The sequence below is a fragment of the Cucumis melo genome, chromosome 8, assembly GCF_025177605.1.
Source record: "Cucumis melo cultivar AY chromosome 8, USDA_Cmelo_AY_1.0, whole genome shotgun sequence".
Classification (NCBI taxonomy): domain Eukaryota; kingdom Viridiplantae; phylum Streptophyta; class Magnoliopsida; order Cucurbitales; family Cucurbitaceae; genus Cucumis; species Cucumis melo.
The window spans coordinates 6,878,975-6,897,985 of record NC_066864.1 but is presented as its reverse complement, the minus strand read 5'-3'; the positions used below and the strand labels follow the sequence as shown (position 1 = coordinate 6,897,985).

The window sequence follows — 19,011 nt, the reverse complement described above, 5'->3', positions numbered from 1 at the left end:
AAAAGAGAATAATGATTCAATTAGGATGAGTCTAGATGTAAATGCTAAATGTGAGAAAGAAAACCATCAAATAATGCAATGGCTCAAACAAACTTAGTGGAGTTAATGCTAGTATCCTATCTGACACAGGCCCTCAAAATGGTGTATAGTCTACAACCAAATTGAGTGAGAATTTTTCGTGTGCCTGCACGGGAGCAACAACTCCTCGAAGGTTAAACACTACTACATCCTCGAATCTAATCCTACAGGTACAACCCGGGTAGAGGGCTTGTGCTAGTGTGTGAGAATAATATAATAAGATAAAAAAATTAAAATTCTAAAACATATGAATTAACATGATATGAGAATCATAATGAGTGAAGCTGAATATAAGTCCTAAAAGATTTCAAAAGTACAAAAAGCAAAGTAATATTTAAACTTAAATATTATTTAGGTTAATCCTCACCTTAAGAGAATGAGAAATTGTTACAATTTCTCAAATTCTATCATAGGCTAGTCTTCAAATAAAGTTTTTTTTAAAAAACATTGATTAAATATATTTTCTCTTGAGATCAAATCTCGGACTCCCTAAGATATTGATCCCTAAACTAAATATTTCAAAAGTACAAAAAGCAAAGTAATATTTAAACTTAAAATTTGCAAATTAAAAGTTTCATCAGCTCCAACTCTAAACAAATCATATGAACCATTTCATTTATTATTTTAAAATTCCTTATACAATTGTACATTATAAATTTTGACAAAATATTTACATTTTATCGAAAAAATAAGTGTAATAAATTTTTTCTTTTAATTGTTTCTTTTGTGGAATGTAAATAGTTTATTTTTTAAAAAAAATTCAAATTTAAATATATTTTAATTTAGATAAAGTGTTTTAAATGACAAAATTGTTAAAAATATTTATAAATATACAAAATGTCATAGTTTATCAACGATACACGTCTATTGTGTTCTATCGCATGGATAATAAAATTTTGCTATATTTGTAAACATTTTATGATTCATTTTACTATGTTAAAAACGAGCTTTATTTTAATTAATTAAATCTTTTAACAAACAATTAAAATTAAAAAAAATATATATATCATCTCTTGTTGAAACTTATTTAAGATTTGTGGAGGGAGAAAGATACTTACACAATAGAGAACAACATAGAGTCTAACATTCCAACCCAATTTCCATTCCAAAGGATCTCTTTCCACAATAATAGCCACAACAAAGCACTGAACCACACTCATCACCGTTTGGACGCACATGAGTTCAACTGGGTGAGGGTAACCCATCAAGAACTTAGCCTGAAGCACGAACCAAATCCCCCACCCTACTGTAGCCACTAGCAGGAAGAAGCACCCTAACAACCATGACTTTTGAGATGTTGTGGTAATGTCAGTTTCAGATTCGTCAATGTGAAAAAGTGGATGTGATATTATTGGCTTTAGATATGGTCCTTTGTAGAATGCAAGTATTGTTGCCCCTCCCACACATATCATCATTCCTGCCACCTTTGCTATCCCTGCTGCTTTCTGTAAGTTCACTTTTTCCATTCTGTATATATAATTTTTATCGAGCATAGTTCACTTAGTTTAGGTTCATTTTCCCCATTCTATTGAACCTTTTTAATTAACTTGAGATTTCAAGATTTTTGAAAAAACAATATACAAGATTGATTCTAATAAGTGTAATAGTCATCCAAGGAGGATTATCAAAGTCATGATTAGGTGTAACTATTAGTAATTCAATTTCTTTAAAACAAAACTATATATATCTTTCGTTTAACAATTTTTTATTAAACGATCAAGTGAAACATGCAAAAATATGTGCAATCCAGCTAATACTATACAAGTTATATATATTGTCAAAGTTATGTGTCATATCATTATAACTGAATTGTTCCATGAGAAAAGGGATGTTGACCTTGGAACTGTTTGAATGGGAAATGAGGAAAATAAATACTTTGCTTTCTGCTTTTTTTTTAATTTTTTTTTCAATTCTTATTTATAAACTATATAATAAAAATTAATGATTTACATTTTTAAAAACTGGTAATCTTTTTGTTTCGAATTAACAAAAAAAAAAGTTAATACTATCTGAATTTTCATTTTTTGAGAAAATAATTGTCTAATTTTCAAAAACTGTTTTTTAAGTTTAGCTATTTATCTAATAGACAATAATTTTTCATAATACTTTTATTATAAGATTTATAAATAAACTAATACTTCAAATGCACAAAAAAAATCACCTAAATAAGACGGCGAAGATGAAGGTTGAGACAAGAAGGCAGTTGAAGGCTACAGCTCCAAGAGTTGTTGACGTGTGATCAACGGCCACTCCATAAGCATTCATTGTAAGTGTTATCCTAAAACCCCAATTCATTAAATGATGATCATTTTCATCCTACAATATTATATATTTGAAACTATAATAATTTTCACTTGATAACATAAGCAATTAGTAAATTAAACCATACCATTTTTTAATAGGTTAATACGTTATTATAATTATTAAACATTAATTAAATACACACCCTATCAAAAAAATGAAGAAAACATGGCAGAGCTGTTTAAGAGACAATGGCCTCTTCTCTTTCCTGAAACATAGCATAAAAATATAACAAATGAGCTTGGTTTATATTAAGTTATGCTCGTATATTGACAGTTTGAACAACAACAAAAAAAAAACATTTTGAAAGAAATGAGACATACGTACCCTTTTAAAAGTAAAGTTAGTGGTACTAAGATGAGACTGCCAGCAACTTGACGATAGAAGAGGAAGATATACGTATTCATACCGGTAGCGAAGGCAGCCTTCGACAATAAGCTCATTCCGGCTTCAGTAATTTGAATGAAAATGGCAACAATGTAAGGCTTCTTGGCATCCATTTTTACAAATGTGAAGAATGATAATTTAGTGCACAATTTGGGGTCTCTGGCTGTCCTTTATATAAGGGCAAGAGGCTCCTGATAGAGAATATAAGGGAAGCTAAATGAAAAAGAAAAAGAATGATAATGATAAACACATAGAAAAACACAAAAATAGGATATTCTTTGCATAGAAATGAGTTGTTCATATAACATTATATGTGGTTATTAATGAGATAAGACATTGGTAGTTGATGTTTTACCATTAAGTGACTCCAACATGAGTGGTTGGATTACCATATTTCGTAAAATTGTTGGATTACCATATAACATTAAATGTACAGCACATTTTGATTAACATATTTGGTAAAAATCTCAACAAAAATGATTTTGTATATCAAATATACTATGAATTTCCAACATGAGTGGTGTTCAATATAATTTGTAGTGACCCTTCTTCAAAGATGGGTTGTTGGGGTCTTCTTCAATTGGGGAGGAGATTCCCTTCCCCAAGATATATATATATTTACACAAAACCAATTTTGGTTTAGAATAATTGTAATATTCTCATTCATTTTTTTTTCTTAATTAGGTTATACAATCAAATAAATATATGCCATTATACCTACAATGATGCACTTAAATTAGAAAAAGTTTATTGTAATAATGTTTATGCAACAAAAAAGTATTTCTAAATCAATCCAATACAACTCATATCTCCTAAAATAAACTTCTTTTCTTTTTCATTTTGATTACCATATTTCGTAAAAAGCTCATCAAAATGATTTTGTATGACCAAATATACTATGCATTTTTAAATTAGTACTCCAACTTGAGTGGATGCAAATGGGAAAACCATATGCTATTTTGATATATAAAAACAAATTTAATTGAATGGGTGAGGGTTTTGAACAGACTTGATTATATATATACTTAAGCATCTGCACACACATAAGTGAAGTTTGTAAAATATTTGTCTCGATGATATGGAAAAAAAATGAATTCAAAGATGCCTTATTTTGTGCACTTGTTTGTCAAACAACATTTGCTGGGATGAGTTTCCTCTTAAACGCTTCCTTTTCTTCTGGTATGAATACTATTCTGCACCTAAAATTGTTGGCACTATCTTCTTACTTTCCCTCCCCATTTATTTCACAAGGTAAAAATACTCCATATTATTACTAATTTCATTTACTAACTCTTTTGGTTTTTATTTTATTATCAGAAAAAACCAAAGCCAATAATCACGCACAGTGTCCTTCCATCACGATTTCTTTCATCGTCAATTACATAGTCCTATAAAATTTAAATGTAATCTAACATTTTCCATTAGAACAAAATTAGTTGTGTTCTGTATTATGGAAACTTCTTTTTTATAAATGTTTAAAACTAGCAATATAAAATCAATTATGTTGTTCAATCACAAATATATATATCGACGAAGATAGAAGAATTCACTATACATAAGATCTCTAATAAAATAACCTACTGTGGTATTATCTTAAATCACTAACGGACTCAAAAACATAACTTCTTCTAACTATTATATAACTTCGTATTGTTTGGATGGAGAAAGTAAATATAAGGAAAGCTGGTAGAATGACGAAGGTTGGAGGCTTAATATTGTGCAATGCTGGTGTTGCCGTTCTTGTATTTTACAAAGGCCCTTTATGTGAAACCACTCTTCAATTTTCACCTTTTTCAAACCCAACAATAATAATCCACAATATGAAATATGAATGACAAATTTTTTTTATTGAGAAATATAAAGCTCTCATAACAAAAAAATCTATTTTATACCTCACCTTACTCGATCCACATTTGAGAATAGTTTGACAACCATGAGTTTTCATTTATAGCACGAATCATGGTTCCTATTCTAAAGGATCCAATAACTCTAAATGTCTCAAAGAGATGTGAGAGTCTAAGGACCAATTTATATTGGTCTTGGTGAATGTAAGATCCAATGACATAAACTTGTTAGCAAAAAATTTCACGAAAAATAAATATATTTACATTTATAATTATCATTAATCCCTATCCAACTCTTTGTGAATTGTTGAAAAAAAAAAGATAAATTTGCTTATATAGGATAAAAAGAAATTGATTTTTGTTTTTTCCAGCCATTGTGGTGTTGTTCAATATAATTAGTAGTGACCCTTCTTCAATTCTGGCTTATAATAATTATAATATTTTCATTCATTTTTTTTCTTAATTAGGTTGTACATGCAAATAAATATATATACAATATACTTACAATAATGCACTTAAATTAGGAAACATTTATTACAATAATGTTTATGCAACAAAAATGGTATTTCTTAATCAACTCAATACAACTCATAAGTCCTAAAATTAACTTCTTTTTTTCATTTTGATAATTACCATATTTCATAAACATCTCAACAAAAATGATTTTGTATGATCAAATATACTATGCATTTTTAAATTAGTACTCTAACATGAGTGGTTGGAAATGAGAAAACCATATGCTATTTTGATATATAAAAACAATTTTAATTGAATGGGTGAGGGTTTTGAACATACTCGATTATATATATACTCTTAAGCATCTTCCAACATAAGTGAAGTTTGTAAAATATTTGATTTGATGATATGGAAGAAAAAATGAATTCAAAGATGCCTTATTTTGCTGCACTTGTTTGTCAAACAACATTTGCTGGGATGAGTTTACTCTCAAAGGCTTCCTTTTCTTCTGGTATGAATACCTATATTTTCTTTTTCTACCGGCAAATTGTTGGTACTATCTTCTTACTTCCCCTCACCATTTATTTCACGAGGTAAAGTACTCCATATCATTACTAAATTCATTTCCTAACTCTTTTTATTTTTATTTTATTATCCTTTAATCAAATACAGTTGTGTACTCCATGAGTCTGAATTTTGTTCTTTTTTTGGAGAAACCAAAGCCAATAATCACTCTCAAGTGAACACAGTTGAGAAAATACAGAGTTTGTAGAGGAAAAAAAAACAGATCTCTAACTGTGATTTGTTTGTTTGTTTTTTTTTTTTTCATGGATTATGACTGTAGAAAGGAAATGGCTAGTTTATCAAAAGGAGATGTGTTGATAATTTTCATGCAAGCCATTTTGGGGTTTGTACAAACTAATTATATTGCAAAGTAGTTGAATGCTCTTAACTTAATTCAGATTATATTTACTTTGATGGTTTTCTTTTTATTTTTTGTGTGTAAATGAAATTAAAAATGCAGGTCTACATTTGGTTGGAATGCTTATGGGGTAGGGGTTAAGTATACATCAGCAACTTTAGGAGCTGCAGCCTTCAATTGTATTCCTGTCACCACTTTCTTATTTGCTCTTATTTTAAGGTACATTCACATTTTATTATCTTAATTTATTTACCTTTTCCCTAAATAAATTAAACAAACAGTTCAAAACTATATTTTAGCGAAAGTCGTCATTGGCCACATAAAAAACTCATCATCATGTTGGATTTTTGAAAATTAAGTATCTTTGTCTATATTTTAATTATATATATATATATATATATATATATATATACACATATATATTAAGATATTTCAAAATTTCAAAATATACACAGAGTAAGTTTGTAATAACTTTTTTTTTTTAATTTAATTAAGAAATCAAATGCTACTTAAAAAAATGAAATTCATGATATTTAAAATTAGATTTCAGAATTGTTAAAGAATTCAAATGTTTACATATCAAGGATGAAAACTAAGATCTATAAAGGAAACCAACCAAACTTTTATATTATTAAATTGGAAGAATAAAATATATATTCTTTGATAATATAATATTGTTTGCATATATCTCTCTTAATTTCATGTTCAACGTAAATTTAATTATATCATTATTTGTATCGATAGGGTGGAGAAAGTAAACATAAGGAAAGCAAGTGGAAAGGCAAAGGTTGGAGGCATAATGTTGTGCATTGTTGGTGTTGCAGTTATTACATTTTACAAAGGCCCTTATTTGAAACCGGTCTTTAATTTTCACTTTTTTCAAACCCAACAATCCCATGTCTCTTCCAAAAAAGAATGGATTCTTGGCTGTTGCTTGCTCCTCCTTTCTTCCCTTGCGGCGGGTTTGTGGTTTGTTCTTCAGGTTAATTTTCAACATTACATCAATCATGTGTTGTTTATGTTATTGTTGTATAAGTAATGTTGTTGTATATTTCAAGTTGCAACCATCCATCTTTTGTTTGAGCAATATTTGTTCAGAACATGAGTGGACTATAAAAATAATTATTGCAACTCATAATTTACTTTTATTTTTAGGCTTGGGTTCTGAGAAGTTGTCCATCTCCACTTGTAGTAACCTTTGGACAAACATTTTCAAGTGCCATTCAGTCATTTGTTGTGGCTATTGCAATTGAAAGAAACCCTTCTCAATGGAAGCTGGCTTGGAACATTTCTCTTGCTGCTATTCTTTATTGCGTATGATTTTTTCTTAATTAATGAATAATGGAGAAGGGAGATTTCAACCTCTAATTATTAATTTAAGTTATTCAAATAGATTGTACGTGTCAATTACTCTTAGTTACAATTTTTTTTTTCCATCTCCAGGGAGTTTTTGTAGTTTCCATTGGAAACTATTTGTCAAGCTGGGTGGTTAAAAAGAAGGGTCCAGTTTTCCAAGCTGTTACCACACCCTTCAATCTCATCATCACACTCATTGGTTCAGAATTTCTTTTAAAGGATGGAATTAGCTTGGGAAGGTAATCTGGAAAATAATTAATTAATTGTTGGATTATTTTATTAATAATGATAAAATTGTTTAAACAAAATGTATGATTGTTTTCTTTTCATGTGTGGTGAACAGTACCATCGGGGCACTATTGCTAGTTTTGAGTCTTTATAGTGTTTTATGGGGAAAAAAGAAGGAAGCAAGTTGTCATGATGCATCAAACAACAACATTAGTTCTGTTCCAATGGAAAGGAAAACATTAAATAACATTTAAATTTTTTTTAGGAAATGTATGTATAATTGTTGATGTTTTTGTCAATTGACTTGTACTAAATGGACTATTGTTGTCAATACATGTTATTCTATTGTGATTTTTGTTCATAAAATTTTTTATATTTTGTTTGTTAGTGAAAGTTTCATCTAACTTGTTTAACATAGATGTAATGTAGATGTTAGAGTTAATTATAATCTTAGGTTGTGTTTTAATGGTTGTTTGAGCTATTTTGTTTTACCTATTTCTCATTTTTAGTACAGTAGATGTTTATGGTTTGATTCAGTTTGATTTTATGTGTACTTCCACGCATTCATGAAAATCGATTATCAAGTCGTGTAAAATTTAATTTAAACATAATTTTTTATGGACATTTCTTATGCTTTAATTATTAGTCTAATTTCAATACTATTTTGTTGTTTCTTATCTAAAATGTTTAAATTGTATCTAAATTTACTCAGGTTCTATTTTATGTTTTCAATTCAATTAAACAAACTCAATGAATATCCTAGTTTAAATTTAAAATTTATTTAAAAATTTATGAGAAAATTGGTTTATAAATAAAAGTAGAAAATTTATCTTAAAATTTATGATACAAATAGTGAAAATTGGTATATAAATAAATGTAAAAAAAATTGTAGTGGCCGACAATTTGAGTTTAAAAATTTATAAACTTGTCACACACGTTTTTCATTTTGTAAATAAGACCAAAAAAGACACAAATTCAATCCAAATAATACATATGATACATCTAATATAAACTCGATACATCTGATATACTTAATATACATTTGATACACTTTACAAACATATTTATATGTTGAGTATATAAAACAAAGTGATATTTTTGTAAATAAATTAATATTTTAACTTTAAGATCCAACTACATGAAATACATTTTAGGAAATTCTCGAGGCAAGCAATAAGTTATTAGAGTTTGAGTTATAATAGTTTATATTGAATTTAAGCCATAAAAATAGCAATCATGTTTATTCATCTATAGTTTATGTTTTTTCAAATGGACTTGTTTACCTAAAAAGTTGAGCATCAAAATTTTGTCGAGGCCCGTGACATACACCCTCTCGCATAAAACGCCATTGTAGCCCCAAAATATTATAGAAAACAAAAAGCTAACTCAAAGCATATTTAATTTTCTTTTTCTTTTTTTTTAGAAAAAAAAAACCAAAGATTTAACTCATCAACTTTTTATTGATATTTTGTAAATTAGTTAAAGCAGCAGATTTGTGATTTATAATAATTTTCCCATTAAAAGAATAGTATTCTTTTTTAATTTTTATATTAGAAAACTTTAGATAAAACTCATATTAAAAATTACTCCTTTAAAATATAGTTTTCATAAAGGAAATAATTTGATCTCCAAACTCCATTCTTACAAAATTAAATGAGAATGGTAAAATTAGTTAAAATTTGTCGGGGGGGGAAAAAAAATCTCAACTAATCCAAATATCCTTCACAGATTCGTCGGATCCCCCTTTTCTTGTTTCTCACTTCCCACTTCACATCCCATTTTTACTCCAAACCAAACCTTCTTCATCAATGGCGGATATTGAAACCCAGATTCGGCAACACCCATCAATCTCCAAAGAAACAGCTCTCCAAGCTCTCAACACCATAATCCAACTCCATTTCGAGAAGACCCTCGAGAAGAAACGCGCCATAGATCTCCAAAAGAAAGAGCTTCACAAGCTTTTCCAGCTCTTCTTCATATTCCTCGCTCTCATTTTCCTGACCCAATCTCTTTCCCCTCGCCTCGAATGCCGCCATTGCTGGATCCCCATTGCTCTTCTCTCCGTTTCCCATCTCAGTTTCTATGTCTCTGTTGCTCAGACCCTCCGTTGCATCAATGGCTTCAAGTATCAGCGCCGTTGCCATAAGCTTACTCTGGGTTTCGCAACTGAACGCCTCAGAGAAATGAAGATGAAGATTTCCGCCGCCGTCGATGGAGGGTTTGATGGAGGCGTGACGGATGAGGAATTTGAGATTCATTATCAGGAACCACCGGAGAGTTATTTGGGTAAGTTTAAAAGGAATTGGGCTCTGCATTTTGGGTTCTTGATCTTCATTTATCTCTTCATGATTTCTTCCTCTGTTGTTCTTCTCTGTTCTTGATTCTTTATTTTATCCCTTTTTAGCAATTTTTGGATTGGGATTGTTCATTCTTTGTTGTTTGATTTTACCCCATTTTTAATAGTTTCATTTTTCTTTCCCTCTTTTTGCCATTTTTATTTTGTTCCTCACTTGATTTATAGCTTGTGCTTTGGAAGTTGGTATTGTAGTGAAATCAATTTAATGTAAATAGTTAAAATTTGATCTTGGGGTATTTAAATATATATTTGAAAAAAAATTGAAGATTATAGGAAATATATGTATGGTGTGACTAATTTTATTGGGAAGTCAAATTTAAAAAATGGTTACATTTCTCAAAATATTGGAGAAAGGGTTAGTCAAAGTGATGAAGGTTGAAAAAGAATAGTTGATCGAAATTCCAGCACTTTATGAATTATAATAATGTGATATTTATTATTATTATTATTATATCATATGATGTTTGTTAATGTGAACTTTATGACTTTGAAGAAGGCTTTTCAGAGTAAAGGGGGTGTCATTTCAAATTTTCCTTTTAGGTTAAATTTTCATTTTTAGCTTTTCACTTTTTATGATTGACCTACAACATAATTCCTCTCCTTTCTTTTTATTTAGCTTTCTTTTAATATTTTATATAGCTTTATAGCTATTATGGTCATTTTAATTTAATCTTTGATTGATGACTACTACTAATATACTATGCTCTCTTTTTAGTCCTAGGATTTGATTCTAATAACTTCAAATGTTTCTGTTACTGATAAAAATATATTATAGAATTTGTTTAGTCTAACTTCAAGATTTATTAAAAGTATATAGATTTAAACTGGATACATCACTTCAAAGTTACACACCAAAATGGTATATTGTAACCATTGTCTACACCAAGTGAGTGGGTTATATGCTTAGACATTGACTATGAAAAATAGTTTGACTTTGAAGTTAGATTTGATAGTATTACAACCCATTTGAATCATATGCTATCAAGTATCAAGATGATTTGGCACACAATTCAATATTATATGATGACTAAGACACAACACAATATAGTTTTAAATTCAATAATAGTGTGAAGATGGAGATTAGAATATTTGACTTTATCTTAAGTGACATATATGTTTATCTTATATATAAATATTGAGAGTCATTTGTAAATACCTTAAACATTTATTTTTAATTAAAACTCTTTTCAATCTCATCTTTAACAAATGGAAGAATTAGCATCAATCAAAAGAGACCTGTTCATCTCTAGAATGTGATACCTTCATTTTTATTATAAAAAGAAAAAAGAAAAGGAAATTGAAATGATTATTAATTCACATTTATTTATTTAGAAGTTTGGGATTTTATGAAGAAATAAAATATTATGGAGTTTGTTGGATGAATTATTATTTTTCTGTCTTGGACGAATATATTGATTAATAATCAATCATATGATAATGGCGATCCACTATTTTAATTAGAAGCTGCCCACAAACTTTGCTTCTATGCCTTTATGAGCCCAACACAACCAAATTATAATAATGATATAGTGAATGTGTTTGTATATAAGAATGGTAATATAATAAATGTGTCCACTTTATATTTTTATCTTTAAAGCCGGCCTTGGATTTGATACATTGCCCTAAGTTTTTTTCCATTTCATTTTAATTTATTGATTCTCCCTTTAGTTATATTTGATTCCATTATTCTTGTATTTTTCTTTTAAATTATTATCGATATTTTTTCAAAAATAGAAAACAAAATATATATTCACACCCAATAGTAAATCAATTTATTATATTTCATTTTTCTATGAAACGTAAAGATTTTTAATAGGAAACATCAAGAAATAATTATGGAAGAGTTTAAATTCGTAAATAATAATAAAATTAAAATACTATCTGATACGAGTTGTTTTCAATTTTGTTTCATCTTAATTTCTATATTTTAAAATGTGAATGAAAATTACCTTTCGTCGTAAATTAAAAAGTTTTATGGTACTATTTATTGTACCACTACTCTTATTTACAATTTAACATGAGATATTTTTAGATACAACAAAATAAATTAAAATATTTATAATATTTATAAAATATAACAAATTTTTATATCCAAAAGTCTATCATCGATGAAGGGTACAGAATATTCCAAAGATTTTTAATCTTTGGACCGTTGGGGATGGAGTTACTTTTTTGGTTTGTACAAGTATTTTTGTTTCACTAATGACTGGAATCTAAAATTTATTTAGATTTAAAAATATTTTCAATAATTTTACTTTAAATTTCAAAATTTGATTACATAACCACCAAATTTTTTGGTACTCTAAAGATAGAAGTAGGAAGTCATGTGAAGAAGATATCAGAGTTAGATGAGATGGCAGAGGACAATGTAAATTAATTTTGTATTTATTTATGTACTTTTGATGAATAAAATTCAGAGTTTGTTGGTAACCGAAAAAAAGAAGAAGAAGAAGATAGGTATAATGAAAAATTTCGCATCCCAAAATAATTGTAGCAAAACCAATTAATTGAATCTTTGGATTAGCACAAATAAATAGAAAAAATTTGGCCCAACTATATATTAACACTTTCAAACAAATTAACACTGTAAACATAAGTAACGAGACTCTGTTATTACAAGAAAATTTCTCCCACAAATTATCAAAATTTTACATGTAATAAACTCCCTAAAATAGTTATTAGCACTTAAGCATTTTTCATATTATAAACATGTAAATTAAAAGTTTTGTATTAATCACAATCTTTCAAACATAATTAAGTTTATTATAGACTATTATTTATTTTTGTGTAGTTCATTCAATTATATAATCTCCTTTATATGAATTTTTTTTTTTAAAATACATTTGATTTTTCTTGTTAGGAAATATTTTCTTTTCCAATAAGCCAACCTGTAATTTGTTAACATTACACAACACAACAAAACCGATTGCTGAAAATGCTATAATAATATTCCCAAAACTCCTCATCTTTCCTCCGTTGTTCTTGTCACCTGGCCACTACTACTTCTTATTAAAAACTAATCCATGTTTTTTTTTTCTAAATAAAAGCATTTAGTTTATGGAATAAAGTAAACAAACAAATTACGACAGGCTGTGAGAGTATACAATTTTATTATATATTTTTGTACACATTACATACGTTCTAACCATAAACAATAATGTTTGAGTATTTGTTTTGTTTTTATTAACAATTAATTTTTATTTTAGCAATTTCGTTGTTTCTGACCAATTGTCCCAATCCCAAATTGCCGAAAATCCCTCTTTATAAATTATTAAACCCATTTTCTCTTTGTTTCTCACTTTCATTCATTCATTCACACACACACACACAACGACAACAGAAGAAAAAAAAAGAAAAGATGGGAGCTTGTGCCACTAAGCCGAAGGGTATGAAGGCGGAGTCCGGCGAGGCTCCGGAGGAGTTGCCGGCCGAAACCAAACCGGATCATGTCGGTGATGAAAAGGCGAAGGAGATCGTGGTCGACGATGACAAGGTGGATTCTAAGCCTCGTTCTCTTAGTAATTTGTTGATTGATGATCAGGTAGTTTCTTTTTCAAAAAAAGTTACCCAATTAATTTAATATTTTGTTTCTTAAAAAAATTATTTATATGGGTATTTCAAAAAAAAAAAAAAGAAATCTTTTGAAAAGTTGATGTGGGTGTGTGTTGATGATGGTGTGATTTAATTATTTGAAGATCTTCTTGAATGTGTTTGGATGGTGAGAAAATTTGAGAGAAAAATAATAGGAAAAAAAATGTAGATGAATATTATTGAAAATGTATAGTGGGTTGTCTTTTTCCTTTCATTTGGTTTGTTTTTTTCTCTTAAATTATTTTGTTGGACATTTCTCTGTAGAACAATTAGACAGCAAATTTTGCCCTTTTTTTTTCCTCTGGGTAAAAGCTGATTAATCATTGACAAATATAAAAAAGTTCAATTATAAATTTAGTTTTCTTTCTAATTGTGTGTTTATAATCAGTTAACATTAAGATTAGTGTCTGATACGTTTGGGTTTTATTAGACCTAAGAGTTTAATTATTTATACAAACCTTTCTAGTAAGTTTGAACCATTTACATACCTATCAAACATAAAAGTAAGAAAACAATTATTAAGAAAATAGAGATTAAAATTGTATGGATAATTTTAAAGAAAAATTTGGTTGAGTTTCTAAATCCATTCACATATGAAAGCGTGAGAGAAGTGATTAAACAATTATTAAGTGAGTTCTATGATGCCCATGTTTATCCATATGTGTGCAAAAGTCTATGAAAAATTTTATTAAACACTTGAAAGTTATCGTAGAGGAAATCCAATTGACACAAAATTAAAAGAAGCAAAAACAAGTTGAACTCAGTACACACTTACAATTTATAAGGTTAAAAGGTAAAAAGTAAATTGTGAAGGAGAGAAAAGGTTAAATTAAAAGAAAGGTGTGGAATGGGTTTGGAGTATTATGAGGAGAAGCAGTGGCAGTAGATGGGGTGTTGTGTTGTGGTGGAAGACAAAATGAAAAAGAAGAGAGATTCCATAATTTTGTTTTGTTTTCCATCGTTGCTTTCTATAATATGGTTTCCTCGTTGTCACCTAATTAAATAAATGCTGTCTGCCCTTTTCTTTTTTTCTCATCAAACTCCTTTGTCTATTGGGATGTAAATTAGATAGACAAAGATAATTTTACTTAAAAGTTCATAAATTGTAGATTTAGTTTCATGGATTTGGTCCTTAGCATTGAAGCTTCTTAATAAATTTAAGTTAAATTCTAAATATTTTTAATAATTTTTCATCACTAGTAAAATTATTTTTTAATTTTTTAGTCATAATTATTTTAAAACAATTTTCTAAAAGTTAACATAAATGACACAAGAAATGCAAAAATTCATAAAATATCAAAACTTAACGATGAAATAAAAATTAAATTGTCTAAATTTTTAAAATTTAGAAATCAATGGAAAATAAAGTAACGAATAGGAAGAACCAACCAAATATATTTTTAAATAATAATTACAATGGATAGTAATTTTTAAAATAATTATAAAGCATATAGAAATATTTTTTAAAAAAATTATAAATATAGCAAAGTCTATCTGCAATAGACTTCTATCGTTAATATACCCATAGACCGACATTTGCTATATGATCTCAATAATATACTGGCAAACTTTATCGTATTTATAAATTTAAAAAAATGTTGTAATATACTCGATTATTTTAAATATAATTGTTGTATCTGTAATTTTTTTTTTTTAATATTTTAGGCCAAAGAAAAATATGATCGAGTTAAATTAAAGGCCTAGCCCAATAGATTCACTTTTGGTTGGACTCAAGTTGGGCCAGCCGAACATATTGTCTGTCTCTCTCTTAAGCTTTGACATTCTTATAATTATAAATCGAGGATTAAGTTCATTGTTTGGTTTGTTGTGGGAAAGATTGATCCTTCATCGACGAAGATTATATCAATTTAAAAAATATATATAAAATCATTCATATAATAAGTTTTTTCATGTCAAAATATGTCTTTCAGTCTCTATCTAATTTTAACGATAAATAATGCTTTTCCACAATTGTTTCTGGACAAATTTTAAAATTCTAAAGTAAATCTAAAAAATTTCTGAAAAGTTCATAACATCGTTTTGTATATATTAACTAGTAGTTTCCGGAACTAATATTTCAAACAAAGAAAAAATAGTCTATAAACATAAATATCATGAGGAAGCTTAATTTTCGAAATGGGTAAGATGCATATTTTGTCGTTGAGATTTAACGTTGGTGTCTACGTTTTTCTTTTCATATACATATAATTATTTGAATAATATTTGAATTTAAAGAGTTGGATGTCATTAATTTGGAATTCTTTTTGGATTTGTACAGAAAGAAGGTAATAAGGAGAAGACAGAAGGTGCAGATCCACCGGAGAAGCAAGCGACCAACCCACCGGAAACTGAAAAGCAAATAGACCCACTACCGGAGGAGAAGCCGTCCGAAAACAACCCACCGGAGCCAGCAGTTTCGGACTCTGTTACAGAAAACAACACTGTAATCTCATCAGAGAAATTAATGGAAACCCCAAATGAGGAAAACAAAGAAATTGACCCGAAAAATGAAGACAAGATCAAAGTGGAAGTTACCACTGAAAATGATGTTCCTCCGGAGAAGACAGAGTCATCGGAGAAACCAACTGAAACAGAGAAAGAAGTGAAGGTAATTAATTAATAAATAATTTTCAAAACAAAAATCCCTTCATTAGTTAATTACGCTGAGGAACCAATATCCAAATTGTTTCATTTTCGTCTTCCTTTTTTCCTTTTAGGTATGTTATGAATTATGGGGAAAAATACATACCTTCATCTTTACTTCTCTCTTAACTACGTACTCTTTGTTTCTACTTTATGTTTCTGTCTCTGTTTCATAGCCCAAAAAGTACCTCTAAAGATGCGCGCACACACATATATACATATATATAATTCAATTTAGACTCGTATACCATAGTTAATCGATAATTTAATATATATCGAATATTTTTTTCAAATAATTACGATTGTCATAACATATATCATACTTCAAAACTAATATCATTTATGTCTTAACTTACATTGAATTGTGGGGTATAGAATTGGAATAGGGGAGATGTGAAATAAATTGACATGTAGTTAAGATAACTAATACTGTTAGGTTTAGATTTGATAAACAATTTGGTTAGATTTATAGCAATATATAGTTGTACCCATGATACAAAATAAATATTGTATACTTAGGTTATGAAATATCGTGAACACAGGTAAACAAATCTATTCATATTTCTTAGCAATATATAATAATTATAATCTCTAGACATACTCTAATTCAGGCTAATAAGTTAGGATTATAGTATATACAATTTCAAATACATGTGAACACATAAAATATTTTATAAAATCTACGAGACAAAATCTTCATACTTTTAAAGGCACACACAAGTTCATGAAATGGGTGCAACTTAGTATTAAATGCATAATGACTCACAAAGTGCAACATTATATTTCAGTCTTAAAAGAACCCAATAAGTCTGGTACCCCTTATGCACTACCAAACTGATTTTAAAGGTATGATCGTCTAATTATTATATATATTGTATATATTTAATTGCCTTCTAGAAATAGTTTAAATTCAACCTAAAATAAATCAATAATAATGTTCTTGTAAACTTTGACATGTGTTATTTCAAAACAAAATGTTTAAATATCAAGTGAAGAAATGTAGCTTATAATAATTGTTCCATATATTATTATTCATCAAATATGAAGTGTTAGTACTTAGTAGTGGGAAACACTTCATAGACCATAGTGGATGAAGTCCCATCTTGAAAAAAATGGATAACATTCAATAATTTTAACATAATTTCCTTGTTGGTGCCACAACTTTACAATAATGAATCAACTAAAAAATATTTATGGTAGGGCTGAAATGGTATATACACATTTATATATTGTGGATTTTATCTCATAGTTGTGTACCCTTGTTTGGTGGATTTTTTTTTTTTTTTTAAAATCAAAATCTGTATGATTATTAATTTAATTACTTCCACTTACTATAGCTAATTTTGACTGTTTTGTTAAAAATAATAATTTGTTTTATTATCAACCCACAATAGAGTACCATTATTTGTCCAAAACATTTCTTTTTCTACTTTTGCTCCTAATGTGTAGACTTTACAATTATGTTATGATTCATGAAATGAATTCTTTTTCATATTTATATGTTACAAGTTGTGTCACTTGCAAGTATCCATTTAAGTGTTCTTCTTTTAAAAGGAGTCTACAAGCTAAACGATATATATATATATATATATATATATATATATATATATATATATATATATATATATATATATATATATATATATATATATATATTAAGGTAGTTAGAAACTTTGGAATGCTTATAAATTCACCACATATTCTTTTTGATTGATCTTTTAAATATAAAAGAATGAACCTTTATTTGAATCTAAAACATATCAATAAATTAAAAAATCAAGTTCTATCCTTCGGGATGTCTAATTAAAGTTCATAAGATAAGAAGAAAAATAAAATTAGTGGGGACGAAGCTTTGAAAAGTGGAAGAAAATTTTTTATGTTCGATTTAATTAATCAATGTTTCTTTTTATTTCTTTTACTTTAATTTTAATTTATGAGAGATGAAACTAATATTAATTTTTCCAAAGTTAGTATATAACAATAATCGTAACGAACCAAGATAAATTGCAGGATTGAATATAGTAAATTAATAATAATTGACAGTTGCAAAATCTATTATCGATAAGCTTCTATTAGTACTAGATTCTATCGTAATAAACTTTTGTTAGCGATATGATTTTTCATTCATAAGTTCTTAACTGTTTAAATTTTATTTTATTTATAAATTCTTTTAAATTGTATTATATACGCTCGTTCTGGTCTATTTTCGTCATCTAATTAATAAATAACCTAATTCGGTCGAGAAAGTGATAACTTTAATTTTCTGGAAGCTGCTTCGTAGTTCGTAGTTTTCTACCTAGACATTAAAATTAAAGTTTTGCTCCTCCTTTTCTTTGGGTACATATAAGTAGGGTTTGTGATTTGATTGACTACACATTAAAAAGTTAAAATTTAGGCCATTCCTTTGAACTTTAAAAAAGGTGAGGTTGTGTTTCTGCTGCATGGTCCGAAAATTTTCCATCTCAATTATTTGTTCAAAAGTTGACGAACCTATCTGGATAGGTTGATAGATTTGTTTGGATTGATTAAAGATTTTTTAAAGAAAAAATTATTTTGATCAAAGGTGGTTTGAAATATACATAAAAAAATCAAAATTATTGTCAAACATTTCAATTTCTCTCTTCAAAAAACGGTTTATCGACAAAATTAAGCAGTTAAATTATAAACACATGCTAATCATATCTATTAATATGGACAAACTTATTAAGGAGTGTGTAATGTGTCCTTACTTTTCAGTTAATATATGAAAGTGACGGTTTTAAACGTCTCTATTAATAATATTAATAAACACTAATAGAAATGTATGGTTGATCTGTCTTTTTTATAATATGTGCAAAATAATTTTGCAA

At 27.9% G+C, this 19,011-nt stretch overlaps 3 protein-coding genes across 4 annotated transcripts; all 3 read left to right on the top strand.

Annotated features, from left to right (window-relative positions):
* The first annotated feature begins 5,917 nt into the window (after positions 1-5,917).
* Positions 5,918-7,826, top strand: LOC107990453 (WAT1-related protein At5g64700-like). Its single transcript, XM_051088421.1, has 6 exons — positions 5,918-5,973; positions 6,091-6,207; positions 6,733-6,847; positions 7,144-7,302; positions 7,432-7,583; positions 7,688-7,826. The coding sequence occupies exons 1-6, from the start codon at positions 5,918-5,920 to the stop codon at positions 7,824-7,826; spliced, it is 738 nt and encodes a 245-aa protein (XP_050944378.1).
* Positions 7,827-9,271: 1,445 nt separating this feature from the next.
* LOC103485248 (uncharacterized) lies at positions 9,272-10,050 on the top strand. The gene has a single exon (XM_008442783.3). It carries the CDS (start codon positions 9,381-9,383, stop codon positions 9,951-9,953), a length of 573 nt encoding a protein of 190 aa, XP_008441005.1. The 5' UTR covers positions 9,272-9,380; the 3' UTR covers positions 9,954-10,050.
* A 2,865-nt stretch (positions 10,051-12,915) lies between these two features.
* On the top strand, positions 12,916-16,279 carry LOC103485247 (uncharacterized). Of its 2 annotated transcripts, none has more exons than XM_008442781.3 (2): positions 12,916-13,421; positions 15,798-16,279. In XM_008442781.3, the coding sequence occupies exons 1-2, from the start codon at positions 13,287-13,289 to the stop codon at positions 16,137-16,139; spliced, it is 477 nt and encodes a 158-aa protein (XP_008441003.2). In that variant the 5' UTR covers positions 12,916-13,286; the 3' UTR covers positions 16,140-16,279. The 2 variants fall into 2 exon arrangements, with proteins under 2 accessions (XP_008441003.2, XP_008441002.2); XM_008442780.3 differs by having other exon boundaries at positions 13,161-13,469.
* Positions 16,280-19,011: the final 2,732 nt, after the last annotated feature.